This window comes from Trichosurus vulpecula, chromosome 6 (assembly GCF_011100635.1).
Source record: "Trichosurus vulpecula isolate mTriVul1 chromosome 6, mTriVul1.pri, whole genome shotgun sequence".
In the NCBI taxonomy this organism is placed as follows: Eukaryota; Metazoa; Chordata; class Mammalia; order Diprotodontia; family Phalangeridae; genus Trichosurus; species Trichosurus vulpecula.
The window spans coordinates 193755124-193774923 of NC_050578.1; the positions used below are offsets into that span (position 1 = coordinate 193755124).

The 19800-nt window shown below is 34.9% G+C and overlaps 1 protein-coding gene across 1 annotated transcript in view; it reads left to right on the top strand.

Moving 5' to 3' along the window:
- The window catches only part of TAPT1 (transmembrane anterior posterior transformation 1), an 87724-nt gene extending 68365 nt beyond the window's left edge, over positions 1-19359 (top strand). Inside the window, exons 9-14 of the mRNA XM_036763803.1 lie at positions 2479-2588; positions 4309-4368; positions 5062-5130; positions 8677-8753; positions 13702-13862; positions 17193-19359. Of these exons, the coding sequence (XP_036619698.1) occupies positions 2479-2588; positions 4309-4368; positions 5062-5130; positions 8677-8753; positions 13702-13862; positions 17193-17422 (707 nt within the window). The 3' untranslated portion in view covers positions 17423-19359. The remainder of the gene's footprint in view (positions 1-2478; positions 2589-4308; positions 4369-5061; positions 5131-8676; positions 8754-13701; positions 13863-17192) is intronic.
- Positions 19360-19800: the final 441 nt, after the last annotated feature.

The following is a 19800-nucleotide window of genomic DNA, read 5'->3' on the forward strand; positions in this document are numbered from 1 at the left end:
AAACAGCCTTCACTGACCAGTACAAACTCTTCAGTTCCAGAACACTGAAGGAATGCAATGAAACCCCTTCCAGGTGTAAATACAGGTGGACAGACACTGGTCAAGATGTGTAAATAACATCCTCCCTGCCTCCCTCCCTGTCCTGTCATCTTCTTTCAGCTCTTACTTTCTCCCCTGATATTAGATGTTCATGTTCAAATTCCATGGTTAGTTTTGATCATTTTTTGTTTCATAAGTCTGCATACATTTATAAGCTAGGCTGACATGACTATATAATGTAAGTAACAGGAATTTATGAATTAAAATACTCCTAGTCAAAAAGGACAGGGGAGAAACTCAAGGACTTAAGGAACCACAAGCAAGGATGTCCCTAGAGCCTTCTCTTTCAACAGGCACTCTCTCTTGAAAATACCATCTACTCTTATGACTTCAGTTGATGGCTCAATGTAAATGTCTCTAAAGTCCATAATATCAGGCCCTAATATATTACCTAAGTTCTAGCCCTCCATTTCCAATTGATTGCTAGAAATCATATAGCTGCCCTGCAGGCCCTTCACATTCAATGTGTCCAAAATTTAACTTTGGATCTGTCATAGAATCATCACCAAAAGTGACGATAGAGATCATTGAGTCCTACCTCCTCATTTAGAAGATGCAAAAACTGAGGCTCTCTGACTCTAAACCCAGTATTCTTTCCAATTTACCACATTGCTTTCTTTACCTCCCTTACATGCCTATCTTGTGTCATACTTTTTTGTATACATGTCACACTATCCTCCCAATGTCCTCCCCTCCCCTTACCATTGACATTTGACTGTAAGCTTCTTAAGGCTCTAAATAGACTGTATTTGTTTTTGTTCTTGTTTCTTCAGTACTTTTAATTTTCATGCAGTCCATATAGTAGACATTTAATATTGTTTGTTGAATTAAAGTCTGTCTTCCTTGTACCATGGCATTATCCTAAATCATCTCCTATAGTTTGAATTCTACAATTTACCATAAGTCTGGTAACAAAATATGTTAACAAGTGTATCTTGAGATAGTGAGTGACTGTATTTAAGCACTACAAAGTCAAAGTTCACTTGGCCCGTCCATTCTTCATTTCCCCCTTCCTCTCCACCTTTGTAGGATAAGGAATTGTGGGAATTGCATACTTATCAAAAAAAAATCAACTATATATTCAACACCTGTTTTTCAAAATTATTGATTATCTGCCTTCCTTTTGGAGGTTTTTCTTTTAGACTTTCACTTCTGTTTATCCACATGACTATATATGATTTCTCACTATTGGTTAAAAGCAGGTTTTTAGAGAATCTGTGGATGTTTGAGCCTTAGACGTATTTGCCACAGATCATTGATAGTTGTATCTATAACAAAAAGTCTGCTTATCCTTAATAAGGTATTCATGAAGTCTTTGATGTAAAACCCCATTATAAACTCTTTAAGGACAGAAATTCTGCTTATACTTTGTATTCTTCACATTGCTTTACATTTGGAGTCATCACTTGCTAATTCGACTTGAAGAATCACCAGTTCTTGATTATAATTCTCCAAAAACTGTTGCCTAGTCCTATCTAAATATGTTAGGTAACATTGGAAGCATACCAGCTTTTTTTAACTGGCTAAGCTGCCTACCTATAGGTAAAACTACAGAGTCAGTTAACATTTATTAAGTGCTATGTGCCAGGTACTTTGCCGATAAGCATAAGTGAGTCAAAGAAAGGCAAAACTAGTCTGTGCCCTCAGTGAGTTCACATTCTAACGAAAGAGACAACATTTAAGTAACTAGGGGACCATACAAGATCCATATAGAATTGATAGAAGGTACTATGAGAGGCAAAGGCACCAGCAGCTGGAAGCACCAAGAAGAGTCTCCTGCAGTAGGTGGGGTTGAACTGAGTCTTCAAGGAAGCCAGGGAAACTGAGACAAGGAAGTAAGAGGGCAGGGCATTTGAGGCATTGGGGCAGCCACTGCACAGAACTGGAGACAGGAGTGGAGAGTCTTGTGTGATATATTGTAAGTAGACCCAACACAGAGGGATCTAAGTGCTCTTGGAGGGGATTACAGTGTAAGAACACGGCAAAGGCAGAAATGGGCGAGGTCAGCAAGAGTTTTTAATGCCAAAAAAAGGAGTTTCTATTTGAACCCAGAGGTAATAGCGAGTCACTGCAGCTCATTAAACAAGGGAGTGACATGGTCAGGCCTGGGCTTTAGACAAATCACCTTGGCAGTTGAGTGGAGGGTGAATTGCAGTAGCAAAGGACTTACAAAGTAACCTACAGATTAGAATCGTTCCTTTAATTTGAGCTAAAATATAATTGTTTCATCAATGGGAAGATATTTGCGAGGAAAATTCCATAATAGTCAAACTTACTTTTATTAGTTTAAAATGCAAGAGGTTCTCCCTTTGAAGCTTTTAAACTGTTGTGGAAGCACACGGTGATTATCTGACTTTGGTTTTCTTCTTAATTTTATAGATCACCTTTGGGTATTGTTTCCTGATGTCTGCATGGTGATTGCCTCAGAAATTGCTGTGGATATTGTAAAGCATGCCTTTATCACCAAATTCAATGACATTACCGCAGATGTATGTTTGTCATAATGATCTGAGAGTTTTAGCTTGACTTATGTTTTAATATTTTCTGTTTTTCTTTAATGTAGCATTAAATTATAATGTATATGAAGACTAATAGGAGAAAGGTGTTTTGTATCACTGAAGACCATTTATTTTTATCTCAGAATTAGAAATTTCATTGTGTTTTTAAAATCTAAGATTAAATAGAGTTTCTTTTTGCTTCCGTGTAAATTCACATAACATCTATTCTTCTAGTTTCTAGATGTATACAGAATTTGGTTTTCCTATCGAAGGATTTGATTACATTTGGGGAAGTTTATTTTATAATTGTAACCTTTCTAGAAGTGAGCATATTGAGGTGGCTATGTTAAAGGCATGGTAGAAAAAGAATTCTTTTTGTTCATATAGGTTTCCCTTATCTCCCTTTTACAATGGGGTCAAATATAGAAATGCTCTTCATTTTATTGACTTTATGAATATTACCATGTGATGCATTTAATAAGCAGGCCACAGGGATTTACATTTGTCCTGCTTTCATTTAAGAATGCAGAAATAAAAAATAATAATGAGATAAGTTTCAACTGTGAAGTACTACAGTTTGCTGTTTGAGTTATTGTATATTAAAGTTTTATTTTACATATTTTGGTTAGAATATGTAATTAGAATAGCAAGTTAGAATAGTAATTTCCATATACTGATAAAAATAATCGCTTTACTTTTTTACCCCTTTGTTGCCTTAAGGGGAACAGCAAAAAATTTCCATTAATAAAACCATTTTCTCTATATCAAAGTAAAATTCATACAGTAGATTTCAAGGAATTAGTCTTTGCTGTTCAAATTGGCAGATATATGCATATCTTCAAACTACGCCATGTCAATTATATTTATTCCTATACCTCCATTCCCTAGGAAGCTCAAGGCAGTTAAGCATTAGAATTTTTATATATGACAGAATTCTTAACAGTTCATCTTAAACAATTAATATTGTTTAAAGTACCTTAGAATATAGTGCCTGAAATCCCCAGCTTCTTAACATTTCTTGATCATGAGTATACATGCATATGTGTATTTGCACAGTACTCTCATCTGCAGCAAATACCTTTTGACCTAGGAAAAACATTTTTAAGTTATTTAATAACACTTTATATCATAAAAATAAGAGCATCATGTTTATGTACAAGTAGAAGTAAATAAATTGGAAAAGTGTAACAAACTAGATGAAATTTAATGAGAGCCCTGGTTAATATTCCTCCCCCCACTTTTTTGCATACCTTTAACTCTAATAACTTTAATTATGTCAGCTGAAAAGACAAATTAATTATCTGGGCATCTTTGCTCTTAATATTTTGTTTTGGTAATGCTTCACACAAAAACACATTTTGAGAATTGGCTCTTTTCAGGCACATAGCATTTTATCTTCAAAATCAGCAAAAATTAAGGGTGATGTTTTGCTTTACATTTCAAGTGGAAGCCCAACTATTATAATCTGCCACATTTGTGTTGGCGGCAAGATTATTGTATTTTGGGCAAGCCAAGCATTTCATGAAATATTAAGTCATAGCCAAACTTGGATATTGGCCAGATCAGCGAATTTAATAATATCCTAAAAATTCTGTCTGTTACAGATATAATTTAAAGAGATTAGGTATAAATTATATTTCACAGATAAACACTGATTTTCCCACATGTGCTATAAAGGGTTATATTTCTTGTTTTCAATTTTTTTTTTTAGGTCTACAGTGAGTACAGAGCTAGCCTTGCTTTTGACCTTGTTAGCAGCCGCCAGAAAAATGTAAGTATTAAATCAAAAGTGTCTTCTGATATAAATTAATGGTCTATTAAATTCAGTTTGGACATATTACTTAAAGGATCTGTGATTTTATGGAGATGAAGATTCTGCCAATCATATCAAAACTATTCTCTGCCTTAGTAGACAATCTTTGTGAATTACTTGACCAAAAATTTTTCATCAGCCAAAGGCAAACTTTCTGGTGATCAGTGTCACTGAACTAGGCTGATCCTCAGATGGTAGTTACAGATATCATTGCCAGGTCCATCTCCAAAGTCTGTAACTACTTACACACTGCACTAAGTGAGACCCCTGAGAACTCAGGATCATCTGTACCATGACATGGCATTGGAATATAGCATCTTTGCAATTTTAAAATATCAGCTAAGAAAAATTGCAATGTTTAAATTTCCTTAGAAGGTGAAGAATAAAAGAACAATGTTAAGATCAATATTCACATGTTTAACCTATTCTCTTTAATCACATTATCTTGTAAATGCCTTGCTATTTAAAATGTATTTTAAGCTTTCTTGTTTTACCAGTTTTATTGAAGACCATTAAAATTTCTTGTCCACTTGCTTTAAGTTTTACCTGTCTGATATTTGACAAATACGACAAATAGCAGCAATTGCAAAATAAAATGTTTTAAAGTAATTTATTGCCAATTTGACATTTTCTTATTCTTTCTCTTTCTAGGCATACACTGATTACAGTGATTCTGTTGCACGGAGAATGGGCTTTATTCCTCTCCCACTAGCTGTTTTAGTAAGTATCTTATATGTCTTTCCCTTTTTTAGTAGAAACTGTGCCTTAGTACTTCAAATGCTTCAATGATCAATAATTTCACCAGAATAACTCTACAGCTTAGTAGACTTCACTTGGGATTTGTTCTTCCCTTATTCCCCCAGTTAAATGATGGTCATACTTATTATTTTTAAAGTGCTGAAGTACTAATAGGTATGTTACAATAAGATTGTTTCCAAGGAGTCTAACATTACTTGGAAAATCATACATGAAAAATATCATCACAGCTTAGAGGAAAATATCTAAGCTTTAATTATTGATATCCTTTTGTTTGTTTGGTCCTTTGGAGCTTTGTTCATACAACTAGGCACATTCTAATAAGTGATGTTGTAGACATGCAAATAGTTTCCAGATACCATTATGCCAGCTCAATTTAGATTAAGCCATGATAGTTGTTTTTGTTTGTATCCATATCTGTCAATGTCCTTTCTACTTACTCTCATGTTTTTAAAGGAAAGAGAATACAGGCATCTTTCTATAGAAAGTATAGCTAGTGTTTCCCTATAAACACAGAATCTCGAGAAAACCAAATGAACGATGACATAAAATGAAGTGGTAGATCGCATTAAATTTATTTTAGACTTACTATCAGTTTTCCTTTGGGTTATGAACATTTGACTGGCTTATTGATATTTTCATTTCCATGAAATCCAGATTGTAATACCTTGACAGATTTTGTTTTAAAATTGTGCTAATAGTTTATATTGTATGATTTTCTTTGCTTTGAAAGAGAGAGTAGGTTAGGTGCTAACTCTTATAATGCAAGAAAATTTCATGTTGAAGGACAACTTAACCCTTTAAAAAAGTTTATAAGCAAACAAGAAAAAAGAGTTTGTGAGCTAGTAGAATCCTAAGGAGGTATAAGTACATGTTTTACAACTGGAAATACCAATTTTTCTATTCTAAATACCCAAACTGAAGTGGTAGGAATGAAATTAGAATAGACATTAACTGAAACATCTTCATATGCTAAATCTGAGGATAAACATAAGTTGCCTGAGGGCTAAAGAGTGCTTGGAAGGGATTGCTTTCAATAGAACATGAACTTGCTTTGGCAGTTAAGCCTTTACCTATTTTGGCCAGTATCACAGATGTTTAGTCAGAAGAACAGACTACCAGTAACCTACCTGTTTATATATGGTGGTTATCATCCACATTTTAAAATTTAGCTGTTTCTAAACTTTTCTAAACTTTTAACTGTATTCTTTTGCATGATCTTCTGAAACGTCTGTCAAAAGACTTCAATGTGATTAGTAGTAATATTAGAAAAAGAAATTTGTTTCAGAAAAGCATCTCGTGTTATTGATAGGGATTCCTTAGTTATGTGCTGGTAGTGAAGTGTTCTCTTTTGTACACATCTGTCTTTAGGCCCAAAAATAGCACCATAACTTGGTAGAAATGATTATATCTTTTAGTCCTGACTTTTCTAAGAAGAAAGAAGACATTCCTAAGGTCTAGTTAGCAAACAGCCTCAGTCACTAAAAGTTACTGTAGAGTTGTGAAGCCACATAATAAGAAACATACAGAATTAGGTTTATGATTGACAATGCCTTGTATCATAGTGGATGGAGGGTGCAATACAAGGAAGAAAAACTAGGCCAATTTATTCATTTTTTTTTCTAACATTTTAAAAAACAGATTTTTTTTTTTTTACCAATTTTTACTACTTAAGAACGAAAAAAAATTTTCTTTTCTAAATAAAGGAAAAAGTGCCAAAAAAGAAAAATTGTAATTATATAGATTGTTTGCATGGATTCACAATATTAAAAGTTTCCCTTAGAGATTTGACTATAGATAAATCATTGGCTCATTTCTTTTAAAAAAGAAATTGGTCTGGCTTGTGCCAGTATTAACTTGACTTTCCAATGAAATTTACTAAATATAAGTTTATTAGTAGTTTGTCCAAAAGAAATTTTAAGAATTTTGAATCAAAAAGTTAATTTTTATCCTACAAGATTCCCTTATTGGTATATAAACTTAGTGTATTAAATGAATAAATAATTTCATTATAAACTATTTTATTTTCACATCAAGCAACTGCATATGTTAGGTTTCAGTGATCCTTTTAAAAAATGCATTCTTAATCGTTAGCAATAGCATGAGAAGACCTTAAAACAATTGTAAAGGAGACTGGACTTACTCTAAAATGTAATATCTCAATTTACCTATAAACTGCCCTCCCTTCAGCTCTGTCCTTTGCATTGTTGCAAAGGAGTATCTAAAGACACCATGGTGCACAGAGCACTCTAGGGGCTTAGAGTCAGGAAGACCTGAATTCAAATGCAGCCTCACATACTACCTATATGACCCTGGGCAAGTCATTTAACCTTTGTTTGCCTCAGTTTCCTCAACAGTAAAATGGGGATAATAATATCACCTACCTCCATGGTTTATTGTGAGGATCAAATGATGCATGTGTTAAGCACTTAGTACAGTTCCTGGAACATAGTGGTTTTTAGAAAAGGTTTGTTTTCTTCCCTCATGTGTAAGTGTCAAGCCAACACAATTGTGTCATTTATATTTGTTTGTATCTTTTTTTGAGGAGTACTAGTAGCTTCATATGCTAGATTTAAATACTTAGTGTTTATTAATCTCTCTGCCTATGGGAAAATAAACATTCAACCGTCAGTCTTAAAAACATCAGCTTGTTTCTTGGCCCCAAATAAATAGGCTTCTGATGGTGATTAGTTTTGTAGGAAGCAGGGCCATATTCTGGAATCATCCAATTCTTTTAAGATACTACTTAGTCAGAGGGGACAGAGTGGTAATTAAAAAGAAAAAGGATATTATAGATGACAGAAGCTGAGGCAAGGGGCAGCTAGGTGGTACAGTGAAGAGCACTGGCCCTGAAGAGGACCTGAGTTCAAACCCAGCCTCATACACTTGACACTTACTAACTGTGTGACCTTGGGCAAGTCACTTAACCCCAATTGCCTTGCCTTCCCCTTCCAAAAAAAAAAAATAGCTGAGGCAAGATATGGGGGAACTTACTAAAGGAAAAAATGGAGTATGGGGATGTTTGGGTAGGAGCATATGTGTTTCCTCAGACGGTAGTAGGAAAAGCTTTCAATAAGAAATCACCTTAAATTATCTGATTGTGTCAAAATTTAAAGAACCTTATTGAGTTGCCATTGCCTTAGCCCAATTGGCTTCTAGAACTCTGTAGGGTTTAACACCTTCTAATGAGAAATACAGAAGAAAAAGCATTTGAAAATAAGAGACAAAAAGTTTGGGGACACTGTTGCACTACTGAAAGATCTGTATGTTTTAGACAAATTCAGAGACTTATTTTTCCTAGGTTTGTCTGAGCAAGACAAAAACTTCTCCCTACAAAAATTTGTTTAAAAAAAATTGGACAGTTTTAGATGTATAGGAGGCCCATCTACTTAGGTCAGCACCAAAACAGTGTTCCCGTCAGTACAGGCAGATCCTAAAGAGCCAATAAGAGGTAGGTGGATTGGTGTCTAAATAAGTATTAATGACAATTGATTTGTTTCTCTTTGTTAGCTCATCAGAGTTGTAACAAGCTCAATTAAAGTACAAGGAATCCTGTCTTATGCCTGTGTCATACTCTTCTATTTTGGGTAAGAGTAACCATTCTTGAGTTTATTCATAGTTTAATAAGCTAATGACATAAGATATAAGCAAACTGAGGTTAGTACAAGTGATATTGCCATTCAGTATGCTATGCAGCTAGGGAAATGCCTACTGGGGGGAGTTTTCTTTGATAGAGTGTACCTTCTTTAAAAGATGTTTTTATATATACATATATGTGTATATACACATACACACATATATGTATATATACATGTGTATATGCACATATACATGTGTGTGCATATGTGTATATGTATGTGTATATGTGCATGTTTATGTATGCATACACATATTTGAGACTGTTAATAGCAATTGGTTAAAGTGATTTGATTATAGCTTCAAAACCAGAAAGCTACCTGTTCACAAAAATATTAATCAGAGCATAATAATTCATACACTTAGTGCATTTAAGTTTTCAAAATTACTTTCTCCACCACATGTAGGATGGGTATAACAAGTATCATCTGCCTTTTACAGATGGGGAAACTCAGACTAGAGAAGTGAGTTGATTTGTCCAAAGTCCTAGTTAATAAGTGAGGGAGCCAGGATTCAAACCCAGTACGCCTCTGAAGCTTGGTCCAGCACCTTTCCCAGTTTGTCACATTGCTCTAAGATATGAGATGTTTAGAAAGGCCTAGCTTTACTGCTTACTGTTTGATTGAGCTTGGGCAGGTACTTCATCTCACTCTGCTGTAGTTTCTTCACCTGTAAAGTTCATTCATTCAGTTAAAATTTATTAAGTGCTTACTGTGTGCCAGACACTGTGCTAAGTACTGCGGCTACAAAAAAAAGTCAATCCCTCCTCTTAAGGAGTTTGCTTAGAGATTCAGTTAAATCTCTAAGGTTTTTTATGGTCCTAAAAGCTATGATCCTAAGAAAAACATATAAAAAAGGACAAATTTCTAGAATAAATTGTACACTAAGGCAGTTGTACAATCAATAAGGACTTATTAATCACATACCATATGCTTAACTCTACTTGGCACTGGGGATATAAAGGCAAAAACAAAATTGCCTCTGTCCTCAATAAACTGACATTCTGTCAAGGACATACAATAATAGGACAATTGAATTTTTTAAAAGCCAATATAAACCCTGGCTGACTTAGGAGAGACAGCAGGACCATGGAGGTTCCTGCTATACTTTACCTTGATCAGACCACAGCAAGAGGATTGATAACACATTTTAGAAAGGACAGTAATAAGATAGAGACATTCAGAGTAGGCAAAACAGGGCAACAAGCATTTATTAAGCACTTACTATGTGCTAAGTGCTGAGGATACAAAGGCCCTGCTTTCCAGGAGCTTATATTCTAATTGAAGAGGACAACACACAAAAGACCCAAAAGGGAGCTGAAGGGGAAGTCAGGGAGAAGGGATGACAAGGATCACACAGCACCATTTCATGGCACTGAAGTCCAGAAAATCAGAATTAATTTTTACTCCCATTTTTGCTCATAATTTGAGGCTCTACCATCATGCCTACTTTAAGGTATTAGTTATTTTGCTGCTCTTAAATAGGTTACCAGTGATCTAGTTGCCAAATCCAGTGACCTTCTAAAATTTTTCTCATTCTCTTTGATCCTTCTAGCTTTTGACACTATTAATCATACACTCCTACTGTACACTCTTTCCTCCCTTAGTTGCCATAGTCCTGTGGTTTTCACCCTACCTCTGCCTCCTTCACTGGCTCCTCATTCTCTTCCCATCTCCTTAATCTGGATGTCCCAAGAATATCTAACCTTTACCTTTTTTCACTATTATTATCTCCCTTGGCAATCTCATTCATGCCTCTCTGGCTTCAACTACCCACCTCTATGTAGATAACTCTCAAATGTCTATTTCCAATCTTGATCTCTCTCTTTTAAGCACCAGGCTTATATGTCTATAACTGCCTACAAGACATTTCCATCCACCTGGATGTCCCACTGACACCTCAAACTCAGCATGTCTGAAACCAAGCTTTTTCTTCAATTTTACTTCTTTTTACTTCATTGCTGTCTCTCTCTGAAACCACCATTAACTCTTCCTCCTGTGTTTTAACAGTTGTGTTATCTTTAGTTCTTCTCCTCCTAACCTCTCATGTTTAATCATTGACCATGTCTTAAAATTCTATGAATGCATATTGGTGAAGCTGTAAACTAATCCAGCCTTTCAGAAGAACAATTTGGAAATATGCCCAAAGAGCTATAAAACTGTACATACTCTTTGACCCAGCAAAATCTCTACTAGGTTATACCCCAAGGAGATCAAAGGAGAAGGTCCCAATGTACATAAATATTTATAGCAGCTCTTTTGTGGTACAAAGGAGTTGGAACATCTTGTATGAGGAACAGCCAGGAGACCACTATCGTTGAATCATAGGGTATGTAAAGTAGGATGAGGTGGAAGAAGATGAGAAAGGGAGAAAGAAGCTAGGTTGTGAAGGGATTTAAAAGCTAATCAGAAGATTTTTATATTTGATTCCGGATGTAATAGGGAGCCACTGGAGTTTATTGAGTAGGAGAGTGATATGATCAGAACCTGTACTTTAAGATCACTTTGTCAGTTGAGTAGAGAATGGGCTAGAATCCAGGTGAGGAGACCACCCAGGAAACTATTGCAGTAGTTAGGGGATGAAGACAGCTATGTCAGAAGAGGAGGAGATGAAAACAAGGGATATTGTGAAGGTAGAAACATCAGGCCTTGGTGTTCTTCCCACCAGTTTTCTTGAAATTCGTAAATGATGTTATGATTTTATCAAATTTTATCAACATTAAAGAATAGACATTCCTGTCTGCTTTACCATTACACCCTAAGGACCATGGGACCTTTCCAGCTGATTTGCATTTGCTAACTCTTGTCTGTGTTGTCTCCCACATTACAATATGACCTCCTTGAGAGCAGGGACTGTGTGTACTTTTCTCTTTGTTTCTCCAGTGTTTTGCATAGTGATCTTCATAGTAAGCACGTAAAAATGCTTTTTTGCTTATTTAGTCTTTTTCAGATATAAAATTAAATTGGTCTCATGCCATGCCCCAGATTGAAAGAGAGCTATCTGTAGCTAGCAGTTATATATCACTTTGAAAGTTTGGAAAGTGCTTTATAAATATTATTTAATTTTATTCTCATAACAATCCTGGGAGTTAGGTGCAATTATCCCAATTTTACAGGTGATGAAACTGGGGCACACAGAGTTCAAGGGACCTGCATAGGGTCACACAGTTAGTGAGTGTCTGAGGTTGCATTTGACTTCAGGTCTTCCTGCATTCTACCCACAGTGCCATCTAAATGCCTTTCATTGTTATAAAGTTAACTCATAAAAGTGCTATGCTGGGAGAAAGACACAAATAAGAAGAAAATGAAAGCATTATTATTTTGATATGACCACAAAATGATTGTAATTTACTAAAATATTCAATTAACTGCAAAGGGGGGGGGCATTTATTTAGCAAGTGTACTATATTTTACAGTGTTGACTTATTTAACTTTTTCAGCAAGGCGCATAGCACTGTACACTCTTATGGTCTATACACTTGGAAAAATCAAGGCCCATTAGGGGAATAGGAGATAATACATATACTTCAATGCTAGCGAAAATGATATACTGTGGAGGTTACAGACCTGCTTTTTAGCTAGCAATTAGCTTGAAAGTTAATAAAAGTTTTTTTGTTTAATTTTAGAAACAGACAAAGACTGTCAAAAAGCCCTCAGACTTTGTTTTCAGATTATTCACATGAATTACTTTCTTTGAAATGAAATAAATTTTGGAAGAAGAGGAAAAAAAGTTATCTGGTTTGTTTTTTAAAGTGAAGGGAAAAAAATGAGGGATATGGTATTCTATAATATAATCTTATTGATTGAATTATACTATCGTGGGTAGTCAGATTTTTTTAGTTAGATTCTCTTTGTGGCCAATTACTGTCAACTCTGCTGTCTGGTTGGTTTTTTTTTAACATTAATTTAAATAAAACATTTACGTAAAAATTTACTGTCATAATTAATATAAGATTAGATTATATGTGTCCTTTGCTATTATGGACTCGTTTTTCATTTTTGCATGAATATATGAATTGACTGTATCTAGAGCACATCAACTTCTTTTAGCTACTAGTTAAGAAAATTGTTACATAAGACCCTCTTTTCTGCCACAGATTTTCAAGCCTCCCATAATAATTTTTCCTAGTTTGTCCCATGTTCTTTTTACACTATTTTATTATAATTATTTTTATACTTGAATGACTAGCTAATTGTGGTATTTTCTTTGGGCATGAATGTATCAATGAGGTCAAATATGCACATAATATACTTGAAAGTCTCATTAAAAAAAAAATCTTGGTATAACCACATCAGTAGCATGTTCTTCTAATCACCACTTGAACAGGAATTTTCAACATTTTTCTCTTTAGTATAGTTCATAAAGCAGTTGTCTTTTAGTAAGGAACCATATGCCCTTTGTTTCCAGTCGAAACCATTTTAAATCTAAAGGGAGATGATCCTAAGAGAGGCACAGTCATTTCTTAATACTTGGAATAAGGGAAAATGAAGTTATAAGCTAGTTTGGATCTAAGCCTGAACAGCTGACTTCCGGATCTCAGTACCCTTATTTGTTATAGGAGAGCATTAGACTGGTCCCTAACCATGCCAGTACTAACACATATGATTCTATAGCTTTCATTTCTTTTATGTCTCCTTGCAATGCCTAATGATTTGTGCACATTGCACAGTGAGTAATGTCTCAAGCTAGCCATTTCATCGATGCCCGATTCCTTTAATATTTTCTGCCCTGCTTTTCTTAACCTCTTAAGAAAAATTATGTCATCATACAAACATGCCATGTAGAGATTGTCTGTGGAATTTCATGGATATCATAAAATTGTCATATAATGTAGCTTTTTGGTATATTAACTATTTTAAGAATTGTTAAGAAATTAAAATAATTTATTTCTGGTTTTAGGTTGATATCACTCAAAGTCCTTAATAGTATTGTGCTATTGGGAAAGTCATGTCAGTATGTCAAAGAAGCCAAAATGGAAGAAAAGTTGTTTAATCCTCCTCCAACCAGCACACCAGGCAAAACATCTAGTAAATCACAAAACAAATATAAATCTTCCCAAGGTATGTTTGGTTTTTTTATGTCTCCTGTTTTCCTTTGCAGTATAGATCTGTTTACAATATAATCATCTGGCCCTTAGTAACTTTGCCTTAGTTATACATAAAATATGCAGTTAAACTTCAGTTCCATTTGTGAAGGATTTGCTCTGCTCTTAATTAAATTTGCTTTTGCAGGTTTAAAATATTATCACTACTCCACAGTAACATATACCATGAGGCACATACACAAGGAATTCAAATAACTTTTAAAGGAGTTTTCAAATTAAAAGATATCATGCCTTCCACAAACTATCAAGTAAATGTTTATTAGTTTGATATTGGTTGAAAAAGCTGAAGTTGAGAATTTAATCAGAAATAGCATTGCATGAAACATGTATCCATAATATTAATTATAGGGATAGATGTAAAGCACTGTGTAAATTCTATTTCACAGAAATTAAGTGCCTTCTTTGTGCAGGGTACTGTGCTTTCCAAGTTGAAACATGACAGTGCTTTAATCTAGTGCAAGAGGAATGAAATAGGTCCACAAATAACATTAATGCATGTTAGACTGTGATAAGTAATTCATGATAGTCAGCTAGCATTTATCAGATGCCTACTATGTTCCAGTCACTGTGTTGAGTCCTAGTATAATAAAGGACAAACAGAACATTTAGGGAGAGGATCACTCAAGGAGGGGATAGAGGAGCTGAGAGAAGGCTTCTTGGAGGAGGTGACCTCCAAGCTGAGCTTAGAAGGAGAAAGATCCCAGTAGAAAGAAGGAGGGAGTCATATTCTAAGTATGAGGGACAGAATGCATAAATGCAGTAAAGTACAAAAGATCAAGAAGGTAGTTGTGGTTGGCAGCAGCACAGAGCATACTTTGATGAGTACCTTGAAAAGAGGCTAGAAATGGATGATGACCCATCGATTGCCAAATGAAGGAGTTTGTATTTTATTCAGTAAGCAATGATGAGCCACCAAAGATTTTTGAACAGGGGAATGATATGACTAGAGCTGCCCATTAAGAAGACAGCTTTGGCAATGTTGTGATTTGTTGGAGAGTAAAAAGCATCAGAGATATGAAGAACAAGAAGAAGGCTGTTGGAGTAGCCCACTGCAAGAGGTAAATGAGGGCCTGATTAGGGTGATGTCAGTGGGAGCTGACAGATGCTAGTATGGAAAGAAGAGTGCAGATGCTAGAGATTTTTCAGATTTCTATTTGAAAGAACTTCACGAAAGAATATATGTCAGGAGTAAGGGAGAAGGAAGAGAAAAAGATAGCATTAAAGTTTTGAGCCTCATGAAGCATAGTAGTGGTGACAGCAACAGAATAGCAGTGTTAGGAGAAGGAGCCGGTTTTGGAGGGAAGATACTGGGGCATGTTGAGATGGACATGTTTCATAGGCAGCTGAAAATGTGGCACCAGAGTTCAGGGGAAAGGGTTAGTGCTACTAGAGAGATTTAGGAGTTATCTGTTTAAGAGGTGATAATGACAGTATGAACTTTCAGAAGACAGAGTGTAAAAGGCTTTAAAACAACAAAGGGTTGAATGGTGGGAGATGCCTGCCCTCTTACTGTGTTAGAAGACATGTAAGAGGAATCAGTAAAAAAGATTAAGAAGCACTAGCCAGGTAAGAGACGAAGCCAAGGCGGGAGATAATAGTAGAAGGGAGTAGTCAGTACTTTCAGATACTACAAAAAAGTAAATGAGAATCAGAATTGATAACACTCACATTGGATTTGGCAATTAGCTAGATCATTGCTGACCTTGGAGACAACAGCTTCTGTATATTAGGTTTTAATAAAAACTAGATTGAAGAAAGTTGAAGAGTAAGTGGTGAGGAAGGAGAGACATTAAGTATGAAGTATTGTTACTAGAACTTTAGCAGTGAATGAGGAAGAGAAAAGTTGATAGTTTAAGCAGATAAAAGGAGCAAAGGACAATTTATTGGGAATAGAGATAGCAAGAGGAAGGAACCAATGGTGAGGAGGCAGTTTGAAAATGTGAGGGATCTAAGGTCCTAGAAAAGACAACCAGTGATGAGATCAAGGGCTGTGGTAGACTAGTGAGCATTAGCAAGAAAGATGACCACACCATCTTTAGATACTATAGAAAAGGAGAGAAAAAAATGAGACAGATTTTGAAAAATGAAGATGAGCAGAACTCAAATCAGATGGCCTCAGGAAAAGAGGATGTGTGGTTATTTAAGCAATAAGAAATTGTTGGAACACTCTTTTAAAATTAGAAGAGTCTAAGAAATCCTTTGCTGTGGAGAGGACCCCACACTTGTCATTTGTTCAGGGTATGGGTTAGCCGGTGAAGAGGCTCACTCTACCAAGACAGTGTGGCAACCGCAGCTTAGAGTCCTAGTCTCTTGAAGGCACCAAGAGGTTGAGTGGCTTTTCCAAGATCAAGCAGCTAACGTATGTCCTAAGTGGAGTTTGAACATAGGTCTGCTCGACTCTATCCTGGTGTGCTACACTATCTCTCAAAAAATCATCATTCACTAAAAAACTTAATTTCAAAAATCTTTAGTAATGGGATCTTGCCCATAAAATCTTAAATGTGGTATACCTTTTTGTGACAAGTATCTTCAGATGCAAAATCTGCATTAATCCTATGCACTTTTACCTCACCTTCCTTCACATTTGTTTCTATTTCTTTCTGCCCTTTCTAGAATGCCACCATTATGCTTGCCTCCAGCAAACACATTTCTCACAAATTCAGATATAAATGAAACGGAAATTTAAAGAGAATAGAAAGAAGAGATAGCATGTTCTGTTTAATCCCATTTCCTATTTCTTCAAAGCTCTGTATTTAGGAGTTAGTGTTTATTTTCATGACTAATGAAAGGAAATTAATTTTAAAACATTATTAGAGAAGTTATATTTTTTCCAATACCGAGATCAGGAGGTTAGATTCTACATAGTAATGATAAGTGTGTACAGTGTTTTGCACAGAATAGCCTTAAGTTTACTGGGTTGTTTTTGTTTGTTTGTTGCTCCATGCCTGTGATTTCGTGGTCAATGGAAAGTTTCTGTGTGAAAACTGCTTCCACTTTTGTAACTCAACAACATGCCTGTAACTTACACTCCAAGAGAGTTTCATGAAACATTGAGCTTAAGTGACTTGCCCATAGTATACAATGTAATAATATGCATCAGAGGCAGAATTTGAACCTAGGTTTTCCTAACTCCAAGGTTGGGCTCATACCTACTGTGACGTATCATCATTTGCTTAGTCTAAATCAAATTTCAATGATAGATTTCATCAGCACTAGCACACTAAATGAATAATAAACTGAACGCATGTTTTCTTTTTAATTAAATTTGTTTCTGCTTTTTCAATAGGGCTTTCTACAGAAGAGACCTTATCAGCTTCCATAATTAGCCAACCTGTACATCAAAAGGAAAATACAGCTCCATCACTTATTACCAGCAATTCTGATCAGTTTCTGACAACGCCAGATGGTGATGAGAAAGACATTACTCAAGAAAATTCTGAATTAAAACACAGATCATCAAAGAAAGATTTGCTGGAAATTGACAGGTTTACAATTTGTGGAAACAGAATTGACTAAATTCTTTGACTTTGACTTTGTGTGCTTAGCATACTGAGCTTTGGGGCAGCAAATGCTATGCTACCAGAATGGACAAATGCCAGACATGGCACCTAATATTTATTTAAAAACTTAAATTATTCATGGCAAACATATTAGTATCTTTCTACAGACAACTTGGTTTGGTTGCTGATCAGATCAAGTAACAACAGAGATCTCTAACTTGCTATGTGGAAAATGTGATGGATTATGAAAACCTCTCCCTGCTTGGCAGAGTAACAGTTTATTTTTTTTTCAATAGACTGAAACAAAAGCAGAATCCCTTTGGCTTTGTCAAACTGTGCTTCCAGAACATAAAATGTTGCCTCACGGCTTCTTCAGTAGAAAAGTATACCTGGAAAGCTGTGAAATCCTTAACGTGAAACTACCTTCCCAGTGTCCTGTTTCATGAGCAGTTTTGAAACTTTTACTTCATCTGCCAAAGCATTAAAAAGAAATGAACTTTGACAAAATAAAAAGCCACAATAAATGTTATCACCACTCAGAATAATCCTTGAAGATGTATCTGAACTAATCAGAATAAAAGACTATCTTAAATGAGACATGATGCATAGTAGCATTTTATCTAAAAACTGAATTAGTGACAGTTTATAAAACAAGCAAATTAGAGAAGGGTCTACGTAACTGGGCAAATCAGTTTTTATCATTTTTCAGTTTACTCTCCTGTAAAGAGAAGCACGAAAAGGTGTGAGTTGTTTTGTTGCAGTGGGACAAATAGAAATTTTGTCACAAAATGGCACTTTTTGTACTACAAAAGCAGGGCAGTGTTAACTTTAAGGTACAATACCTGGTTTCACTTTATTATTTAAGTGCTGTAGGAATTGTTATGGTGGGAAAGCATTTAATGTTAGGTTGACTTGTGGGATAAATGTCTATAGAGTTGTATAAAATTCAGAAATGTCCCATTTATTGATAGGTTTTTTTAAATAGCAATTTTAAAATAAAATGTCCCGAGCTGGGTTCGAACAGCATTGTCATGAAGTGCTTGGGTTTTTAAACTATGATGCAGACTTAATGTATTCATCTGTGTTGTATGAAGAAGAGGAGCCAAAAGGTCCTTTGAGTAGAGCTTGAGATCAAGATTTTATTTTGGCATAATTATTGCACTACCAGCTGCATCATGAGGCAAGTTAGTCCCCATCCTATTTTATCCAGAGAATGCTTCATGCATTTTTATAAAAAGGGTACAACCTCTATTTTCAGAACTATCAAAAAGCTTTCATTAATGTTAACTAAATTATTTCCTTTTAATTTTGGATTTCAAACATCGTGTGGATAGTTCAGATTTATTAAATGCATAAGGTATATTTTTGGTTAAAAACTAGTCTCTTGCTGAATGGAAGAAAAGCCAGCTTTAAGCCTTAGGTTTGTGCATTTGAAATGTGAAAGTTAATTCTGAATAATTTGTATTGATTAAAGAAATTGAAAGACTTGTTCATAGAAAAGAGAAGACTGTGTGGACATGCTTTTGTGAAACCAAAAGAAATTTGTAATTAAAATGAAAAGAGAATTTGATTGATTTTTATGAGAAGGTACCACTTTAGCATTATTCTTTCCTCCATCCTTTCCATTAACAGAAACAGCAAGAATCCTATAAAAGGTGAATGCAAATAATTTCGGGGACATAAGGGGTGGGATTTGAAAACCATGACCCTAATTAAAAAACAGTATTTGTTTTGAATACATTTTGTGTTCATGCAGAGAATGATACTTTAAAATTCAGTTTGAATTATTGAATAAATGTGATGTCATATTTTTTAATTTTTTCAGTTACTTTGCAGTTTCTATAGGGATTTTGGGATAATATTCATTTCTTCTGTTAAAATGACATTCAGTACCAATTTTATAAGTGCATCTTGTGTGAAACTCAATAAATTCAATTTTGTAATCTTTTTAAACAAGGTGATTGAATTTATTTTTATAATGCTAAAAAATTTAGTTGCTTAATACAGCTTTCACTTTTAGATGGTAAAAATGCTGTCAATTTTAAAAAATAAAAGCTAACTTCATTTTTTCTTTAGTGTTAATGGTAATAAGAAGATTGACTTTTATCTCCTAACAGAGAGTCTATACCTGTTTTATTTAAAGCTACAATCAGTATTACTAAAGTATTCATGACAGAAGCCTTTGGATGTCAAAGGAGTAAACTGTTTACCTAATAGGCTGGTATTGGTTATAAAGAAAGAACTTAATGACTTCTCAAGTTATTAGGTGCTGTACTTTGTACTTAACTTACCTGTCATTTATCCCTATGAATGGAGCCAGGACAAAGGCATGGCTAACATGCCACAGCATATTGTACATATCATCGATTTTGAGAGACCTTTAATGTTTACCTT